Here is a 10,008-nt window from a genome sequence, read left to right on the forward strand (position 1 = left end):
GCGGGCTGTTATGGACAAAACAACAAGTTCGTTGTCGACGAAACCTGCATGCTATGTGGAAAAACAACAACTGCTACGAAAAACTGTGATAAACAAATTATAATTATGTGTGTAGTTACCTATAGCTAAATGAATTTGCTATTTAACGTCTTAACGTATTTAACGAGATGCGTCTTACGCGTCACAACCTTTATACCCGGTACGTAGTTGCAATTTTACATTTGATTTTTACATTATTTCTACGCCCCCCGCGAAATTTTGATACACACTTGCAACAGTGTGAGCATAAAGTCATATAGATGCAAAATTGGGTGGCTCTAGCTCTTATAGTCTCTGAGATCCAGCACAAGAACAAAACGGACAGACGGACAGACGGACGGACGGACAGACGGACGGACGGACAGACGGACGGACAGGCAGACATGGCTATATCGACTCGACTATTGGTGCTGATCAGAAATATATGTATATTATACATATATTTTTCCACAAAAATACTATACACCCTATTTTCTCTTCGAGTACCGGGTATTAAAACGAGGAGGGACGCGTCACAACTTTTATACCCGGTACTCAGTAGTACATCTGTACCATAGTGGTTATTTTCCAGTTTTACATTTTAGGTTTTTTTTTTACATATGTATGTCATATACATCTTCATCACTTCTCACGCCAACACGCTCTTTAAGCTCGCCTCCCTCCCCTAGAGACACAGTCTGCAGGGGCACTGCAGAGGCAGAGGCCGCTGACTGCACGAAGCAGAGTGTGAATGATGTGAATGTGAAAAAAAACAAATATAAGCTGCGCGACAGGGTGGGTTTAGACACTGCAAATTAATTTTTTCATTGTAGCTATAATAATGATCAAAATAGATATAGTCATTTCCTAGGGAATGGCGTTTTTAGTTTTCTTTTATCTTCGAAATTGTGGATACAGCAGATTTTCGCTATTTGCTTGGGCGGATTGGGCCGGGGCAATTTTTTTAAATACATTGGTATCAGTGTGAGCATACAGCAGTCCGGAGCCAACATTTGGTGGCTCTAGCTCTTATAGTCTCTAAGAACTAGCCGACAAACAAGACGTAAGGACGGACGGACAGGCGGACAAACAGAAAGACAGATATAGATTCGGCTATTGATGCTGATTAAGAATATATATACTTTATGGGGGAGCCAACGTTTCCTTCTGTGCGTTACATACATCCACTTTTGTGCACATACACATGAAATATACCCTATTTACCCTTCGAGTCCCGGTTATAAAAAGAACAACCTTGTAGCTTTAACGAATATTAATTTGAATTTGAAACTGAATACCAATAAGTTAATGAACAGGGGTAATTTTTCTTCGAGCACAGCTATCGGGATTTACTTAAAATAGGATTTGCTGGAGTCGATGTAGACCTTGGGCTTTGAGTATAAACGGATCTCCCTATCGACTAAGTCCAGCTCTTTGTTTATTTCGTCCTTTCGACTGCGCACCCACAGACTCTGTGAGGTGAAGGGCATGTGATTTACCTCACGAATGAGATCGTCATAGCGGCTCTGGGCGCTATTCAAGCGGCCTAGACGTTCCTGCTCCGTGAGCAGACTGTGACCGCGTGGACAGTCTGGATCTGGTGTATCGGCAAGCTGTTTGGCCAAAGCGGCGGCGCTTTCACGCTTCATCTTCTCCAAGTAACGCGGAAGACGCAACTGGTCACGTGAGCCAAGCTTGTGCTCGCGGCGCTTGGAACCTATCGAAGTGGTGCTCGTGGCAGTTGACGCCATTGTGGCCACTGTATAGCGGCTGCGGGCACTGAGAGGAGCCTCCTCATCCGAAGCAACTTCAGTGTTTAGATCATAATCGGGCATTGGCATTTTGTTCCAGTCATTCATATTTTTGCGAGGCGAGAGCAGCTCCTCGTCTTCATCATTATCGTTGTACTGATTGGACAGCGTGGATCCACCATCAAAACTGCATCTAAAAGAGTACAAATATGTTACATTAAGGTATGTATGGCTTCAGTTATATTTTCTTACTTTTTAAGGGCATTTGTAAGATAGAGTTCATCCTTGATGTCCTCCGTCTGTGTGCCAATGCTCGTGGCGCTGCGTTGTGTGCCACAAGAACTGCAGTACTCTGAGTCCGTCGAGTGAACAAAATCTTTCTCAGTTTTCTCCGACAGATCATCAAAGGCAGTGTGGGGCTCTTCCAAACCGCCGAAACGCTCGTCAGACTCTGAACCGGCCAGACCCGATTGTTGATACGAACGCAAGCTTTTACGGTTACGTGCCAGGATGGTTTTGTCCTGGGTCTTGTTCTGTTTGTTCTCCGATACCGGTGAAGGTCTGTCTGATTTCGAATCCAACATCTCAGAGCCCTCGCGGCGCATATTTGGCATCCATTTAGGACGCACTGGCTTCTTGGCATCTAGCTTCTCAGTTGTTGATTTCTCAAGCTGGCGCAAGCTCAATTTATTTTCCTTCAAAAAATTTCGACCCCGAACGACTCGCGGCATTGATAAAATGCCTTTCAGTGTTGTTACACGGCGAACTGGTGGGTTGGACATGACGATTCGACGACGATTCGAGAATTTAATAAATATATTTATTATTGGGAAATAATGAAATTTGTGTTGTAGTTAGTTAGTCGAGATGCGACGTTGAATGTTTATGAATTTGTTATGTTCGATGACAACTACATGAATGGCACACTAGTGTGTTTTTAGTAACGTAAAATAATTTAATCAGTTCGTTGGATTTTCAATCAAATATTTGTTATTTAAAAAGGAGACTATTTCAGGATGTAACTTTTTCATTATTATTACTAAATATTATTGGCAAACGAACACAATGAAAATTATATTATTTTGCAATCATATAAATGTACTTTCCGAAACAATTTGTAATCTTTCAGTCACAGCTACACAACTTAAAACGAGAAGGGACGTGTCAGACGCTTCTTACGCGTCACAACTTTTATACCCGGCACTCAGGACTACATCTAGATGTATAAGACATCGCCAACCACTAGATATCGTTCACATTACAGAACACGTAGTAAAAAGACTAATAAATAAAATGCATCAAAAAAATTGGATCAGTTAATCGTATTTTCCAATTTATGAGATATTTAAAACAGCAATAAAATTGGTACTTTTTCCCTGCACATTCTGTGCAATAATGACCGCTAGGTTTCACAGCAGATTTTTCTGTGCGTTACATACAACCGTTATTCCACACTCATTTAATATACCCTATTCACTCTTCGAGTACCGGGTTTAAAAAATACAACTGCATCGCACAGAATAGTGTGGAGATTGGAAAAATACATACAAATTAATACTCATTAGGTCCAGTAAGAAATACATCGACAGACTCCACAACCACGAAAACAATTTAGCCTTAAGTCTATTAGACAATAGCCTAACAGTAGGAAGACTGAAAAGATACCACATTCTCGATATCCCTGATAGATAAATCCAACAAACTAAAAATATGTTATATATAATAGCAGGGCTCATTGGAAAACTGCTATTTCTGTTAATTGAATATTAATTGTACAATTTACTTATTGTTTAAAAACAGATTGTAAATATAAAGAGAGAAAAAAAAAATTAGGTCCAGCGGCTGAAACAGTGTTTTCATTTCGTGTTATATGCCGTGCGCATTGACACGGAAGATCGCTGTGAAACGCAAAAGCTCATGAGTAAACAGTATACATTTTTATAAGACGTGTCAATTCCATATTCTGATACTAATTATGTTCATTTCACTTTAGCTGCAGTACGCACTAACTTGAGGGGACACATGCAGGACGCGGAATACAATCGACTAAGATACAGCAACTATACTAAACAAACTTAACCCACACATTCTCATACACGAGTCCAATTTCAGACAATCTTAAGTCCACTCATTCCAGATATAATTCAACAATTTAAATATATCCATCCAATACTAAATATAAGATAACACTATAAACAACACACACACTATATTAGCTAATAAGAATAAGTACACTTTGTCACACACACACACATACACAATAATGAACAAAATTAAAAACAGATTAGATGAATAACATTAACAGAGTCAAGAAGTTAACCCCCACAACTAGAAGCAAGACAAGAAGTGCAGTTAGTCTTGAAGATATCAGGGAAATTCATATCGAACAAGATTTAATTCGAGACCCGACTAGTTCAACAACCATGACATCGAACCCAAGTCCACCCCAACCCAACCAATTAGCCTGTACCACCAACACAATGGACGTTTTTTCTTCATTACCAATTCCAGACGCAATTCGTTTTCTCCCAAGCATTCACGGAATACCCAAAAATCTCATATGCGATCAAGGATCAGAATTTGCAGGCAGAATTTGTATTGACTTTTTCTTACAATACGACATACAACATCATTTCAACAATCTTCAAGTAACTCCCCGGTGGAGAGATTACATTCGTCCCTAACCGAAATCTACAGAATAATTTACGAATCAAGAAAGAAAGAAAAACTCTCAAGTGATCATGATGAGATACTTTGGGAGACATTAATCACAAACAACAACGCTATTTATTCTGCAACTAACTTCAAACCATTCTTACTATTTTCGGAAAAAACCCACATATTCGAGAAAACAGCTCAATTTAACAACGAACACGAATACCTACAAAGATTAAACACGTTCCAGGAGAAACTATACCCAGATATTAGAGACAAATTATTAAAGATAAAACAAGACAGAACTTCGAATATTAACAAAGACAGAATTCAACCCCAAAACCTAGAAGTATACACAATAGTTTTCAGAAAAGAAAATAGAAGAAATAAATTAACTCCACGCTTTTCCGAACATAAAGTTCTAGAAGACACCGGTCCTACCATAATATCAGCCAAACGACAGAAAATATACAAATCAAAACTAAAGAACAGAACCAATACCACCAACCCTAACGATCATCCAATTTAAAAATAAATACTTAAAGATTTCCACTTGTTTTCGGACAATCACTCAACGTTCAACGACTTTACCAGGGAGACCCCTGGCAAAACTAGAACTAGGTACGGCTCAGGTAATCAATTCTTAAAAGGTACTCTCACATTGCATTTAGACACAAGATCTTAGAGAAAGCATACTTAGATCAATTTGAAACCACACTTAAACTTAAAGGGTATCAAATTCTCGGAAGAGCTTTAGATATTTAAAAAAAAACATTGTCATAATTAAAAGAAAGACTCAACATTGTAATGCCAAAACAAAGACAAAAGAGAAGACTAGTTAATGGCCTAGGAACCATTGTCAAACAGATCACCAGGAACATGAAATCGGTATATTCAAGTTATAATTATTGAAAGACATGAAACATTTGTTAGATTCCAAAACATTAGCAGGCACATTAGCTAGGAACAAGAAACAATTACCCTATTTAAAAAAAAAAAGAAGCATATAATAGCATACACGAATATTGTAAAACATTTAGTAATAAGTGTACATAGTAGTGTAAGTTGTACATATGATGTCAACTGCCTAAAAGAAATTCTAAACGGAGAAGTAGCAACCTGCGACGCAACAGGGGCAGGTGCACAGGAACAAACTTTGGAACCTATAAGAGGGTTCAAATTCATCTTTAACACCAAGAATACGAAAATTTCAGCAACCTGTCACCAACCATGCAGATAGACGGCTCTGCTCTAGTCAAATATAACAACTGCGTGGTCATGATCAATGAATTAAGCTACGACAATCACTTAGTCGAACAATTCGGAGTTACCGTCACGGTACCCCCCTTCTAAACCCCTTCGAGCAAACGACGTCTGGCAGGTCACTTCGGCAACATCCGAGTGGATGCCAGACACCTGGCAAACGACACCTGGCAGACGACATCTGGCCAACGACTTCTGGCAATGCACTTCGGCAACACCCGAGTGGATTCCAGTTTTTGAGTTGTTGAGGGTGGTTTGACACAGATACTCAACCGAGCCTATTGTACCGGCATTGATTCTGATTAAATAAACCATAAATAATTAAAACACTACCACAGCGTGTACTTATTCGTAACTCCCGCTAGCCGATCCAGCGTGCGGCCAGTTGTAAGATTTCGAGTAAGATACATTTTAAATAAATAAAACAAAACTCTACGCCAACTTTAACTTGAAAAATTTGAATCAAAATATCTGTATTGCTTTTAAATGGAGTTTGTAAGGGGAAGACGGTGTAGATAGGCCAATATTAACATGTGAGCTTCTCACGAAAATTTCCGCAACGAGAACGAACCGGCGAATAACTATGTACACCGTTAAAAATTATTGTAAAATCGTTCGTTTTTAGAAAGCAAAATAAAGCAACACGGAAATTTAAATATTTACATATTTGTACTTACGAGTATGTACGCCATTGCAGTATCCCTATCCCACTTGAGCGCACTCTGAAGACACCCTGGGAACATCAGAGAGGAGGCAAGGAAGCACTCACACACCATGCAAGATTCCAGAGCAAACCAATTGTATTTTCCATACGGATTTGCATGATTTAAAAGAACATTAAAGTTGAACAACGGCGTCAAAAACAATAAAACAGTGCAACAAAAAATCGATAAGATGTTGAAAACAGGACAGAAGCCTTACCAGAACTTTGATAAAATAAAACCATATATGTATACATGTGTACATACTTACGGTATAGTAGATAGTAAGAGAGTTACACTCAATTCAAAATTGGTACACAGTGTTTGTGTTTATTGTTGTTATATCATATTGGTAGTTTATTTAATTGTCATTTACAATAGTTTTGGAGACCGAACGATTTGTTTTCCAAGTATTCATAAGCTTATAAAGTTTAATTTCGGCTTAATGTTATTCATGGTTAATTTTATTGGCAGACAGTCGATTATATAATCGTCTAATACAAATCTTTTCCATTGAACAAAGGCAATCTTAATATTCATTCTAATTCTTTGAGAGTGGCTTTTCATTTATATTTTGTTTTCATTTATCTTGCATTTTTTTTGTTTAAGGTATTCAAAGTGTTTTGTGTGTCCTTGTGTCCTGTTATTGGAATTCTNCTGTCCGTCCGTCCGTCTTGTTTGTCGGCTAGTTCTCAAAAACTATAAGAGCTAGAGCCACCAAATTTTGCATCCAGACTGCTGTATGCTCATACTGAAACCAGTGTATTTCAAAAATGAGCCCCGCCCCCATCCGCCCCCGCAAAAGAGCGAAAACCTCTCAAATCTACAATTTTGAAGATAAAAGGAAACTGTTTTCAGTGTGAGCATATAGCAGTCTGGATGCAACATTTGGTGGCTCTAGCTCTTATAGTCTCTGAGAACTAGCCGAGAAACAAGACGGACGGACGGACAGACAGACATGGCTCAATCGACTCGGCTATTGATGCTGATCAAGAATATAAAGACTTTATGGGGTCGGAAACGTTTCCTTCTGTGTGTTACATACTTTGTGCACAAATACAATTTACCCTATTTACTCTTCGAGTACCGGGTATAAAAATTTGTATCAAAATATCTGTATTGCTTTTAAATGGAGTTTGTAAGGGGAAGACGGTGTAGATAGGCCAATATTAACATGTGAGCTTCTCACGAACATTTCCGCAACGAGAACGAACCGGCGAATAACTTTGTACACCGTTAAAAATTATTGTAAAATCGTTCGTTTTTAGAAAGCAAAATAAAGCAACACGGAAATTTAAATATTTACATATTTGTACTTACGAGTATGTACGCCATTGCAGTATCCCTATCCCACTTGAGCGCACTCTGAAGACACCCTGGGAACATCAGAGAGGAGGCAAGGAAGCACTCACACACCATGCAAGATTCCAGAGCAAACCAATTGTATTTTCCATACGGATTTGCATGATTTAAAAGAACATTAAAGTTGAACAACGGCGTCAAAAACAATAAAACAGTGCAACAAAAAATCGATAAGATGTTGAAAACAGGACAGAAGCCTTACCAGAACTTTGATAAAATAAAACCATATATGTATACATGTGTACATACTTACGGTATAGTAGATAGTAAGAGAGTTACACTCAATTCAAAATTGGTACACAGTGTTTGTGTTTATTGTTGTTATATCATATTGGTAGTTTATTTAATTGTCATTTACAATAGTTTTGGAGACCGAACGATTTGTTTTCCAAGTATTCATAAGCTTATAAAGTTTAATTTCGGCTTAATGTTATTCATGGTTAATTTTATTGGCAGACAGTCGATTATATAATCGTCTAATACAAATCTTTTCCATTGAACAAAGGCAATCTTAATATTCATTCTAATTCTTTGAGAGTGGCTTTTCATTTATATTTTGTTTTCATTTATCTTGCATTTTTTTTGTTTAAGGTATTCAAAGTGTTTTGTGTGTCCTTGTGTCCTGTTATTGGAATTCTTAAGCATATTTTTGTTGTTTTTTGTTCACTGTTTTTCCAGTTGTTTGGTATAATTTCTTTTTTTCGGATACATAGACTAAAGTCGACAAACAACATAATTTTACGTATATTTTTGTATTCATATATGCATGTTTGTTTGTATGTATGTTTGGGTATGTAGTATATATGTGGGTATGTAGTTTTTTAATGTTTAAACGTTAAACGAGTGATTTTATATGTATACAAATTGTGTATATACTCTCATACATCGCTTAACGGCCTAATTGTTCAATAAAAAACAAAAACTTGAAGACTTTCAATTAGGAAACAAAAAACTACTTCAAATATCTAGCGATTAAATTATACAGGAAAATAGTTCGCTGGACTTTTGTATTCAATGTCCAATATTCGATGTTCCGACATATAATGGTTCAAGCATCGAACATCTTAATGGACAAAGTAAGGATACAAAATAAAAATCACATAACTAAAGCTTCAAAAAGAGATTCCAAGTGTTCATAGGAAGTGTATGTTGGGTGTGACTAGAATAATAAATGTATCCAAATTGCAGTTAAGCCAGGTATGAGGGTATGAACGAAGTGAAGTGCATATATTTATATATATATAGCAGTTTATTTTACTTATGATTACATGCCTGTATGAAAATGAACTTGTTGGTGTTTGTGTTTGTTTGTAGCTTAAACCACATTTTGTTTTGTTTTTGTCTTTGTTTTTCTTTCAGAATAAGATGATGATAATTTGTTGTTACTATATGCACGTATACAACTGCACTTAAATAACTTATTTTTGGGGAGGTATCTTTAAAATGAGAAATTATCACTGATCATCTATGTATGTATCTATATTTTTCACTTTCTCATACCGGGAATAAGTTTGTCGCAGTTTTTCATAGATTCATTATTGATTATAATCTTACAACATTAAATTTAAAATCAAATACGTAATGCATATTTTGGTTTGACTTTTATTGTATTTGTAGATAAAATAATAATATTTTTGTAATCTCCGTACAATCGCAGAAGGATGAAAATTTTGTTTTCTTCCTTCAAACAACAAACAGTATTAGATTTACATTTTGATGAATGTTCTGCATTTAATCTGGGAAGAAACTTTTAGTGACGTTTTCGTATCCCTTGGCATTTATCTATGTAGCTCAGCGGTGCTGATGCTGCCTCACATTCAATGTCGAAAATAAATGATGGTAATGAGATCTGAAAGTGTTCGATATTCTTTTGAGCAACTCTTCATTCAACTCTTCCGATTTTCGTTTTTATTAGATTCTATATACTATATACGCTATAGTGCTGCTATTTCATCAACTTTTTTTAGATGAGGGAAAGAACTTTGTCAAAATCTATGGGTCTCTAAATTGATGATAAGTTGTTTAGCAGTGACGGGTGTTTCTGATAAGAACTATATTTCGATCAATCTGCTTCGACTAATTATACCCGTTACTCGAAGAGTAAATAGGGTATATTGTATTTGTGTGGAATAACGGTTGTATGTAACGCACAGAAGGAAGCGCTTCCGACCCCATAAAGTATATATATTCTTGATCAGCATCAATAGCCGAGTAGATAGAGCCATGTCTGTCTGTCCGTCTGTCCGTCCGTCCGTCTT

At 37.0% G+C, this 10,008-nt stretch overlaps 1 protein-coding gene across 1 annotated transcript; it reads right to left on the minus strand.

Moving 5' to 3' along the window:
* Positions 1-1,306: 1,306 nt before the first annotated feature.
* On the minus strand, positions 1,307-2,641 carry LOC117590476. Its single transcript, XM_034283132.1, has 2 exons — positions 2,022-2,641; positions 1,307-1,962 (listed from the first exon to the last, which is right to left on the minus strand). The coding sequence occupies exons 1-2, from the start codon at positions 2,549-2,551 to the stop codon at positions 1,368-1,370; spliced, it is 1,125 nt and encodes a 374-aa protein (XP_034139023.1). The 5' UTR covers positions 2,552-2,641; the 3' UTR covers positions 1,307-1,367.
* Positions 2,642-10,008: the final 7,367 nt, after the last annotated feature.

Source organism: Drosophila guanche, unplaced genomic scaffold (assembly GCF_900245975.1).
Source record: "Drosophila guanche unplaced genomic scaffold, DGUA_6, whole genome shotgun sequence".
In the NCBI taxonomy this organism is placed as follows: domain Eukaryota; kingdom Metazoa; phylum Arthropoda; class Insecta; order Diptera; family Drosophilidae; genus Drosophila; species Drosophila guanche.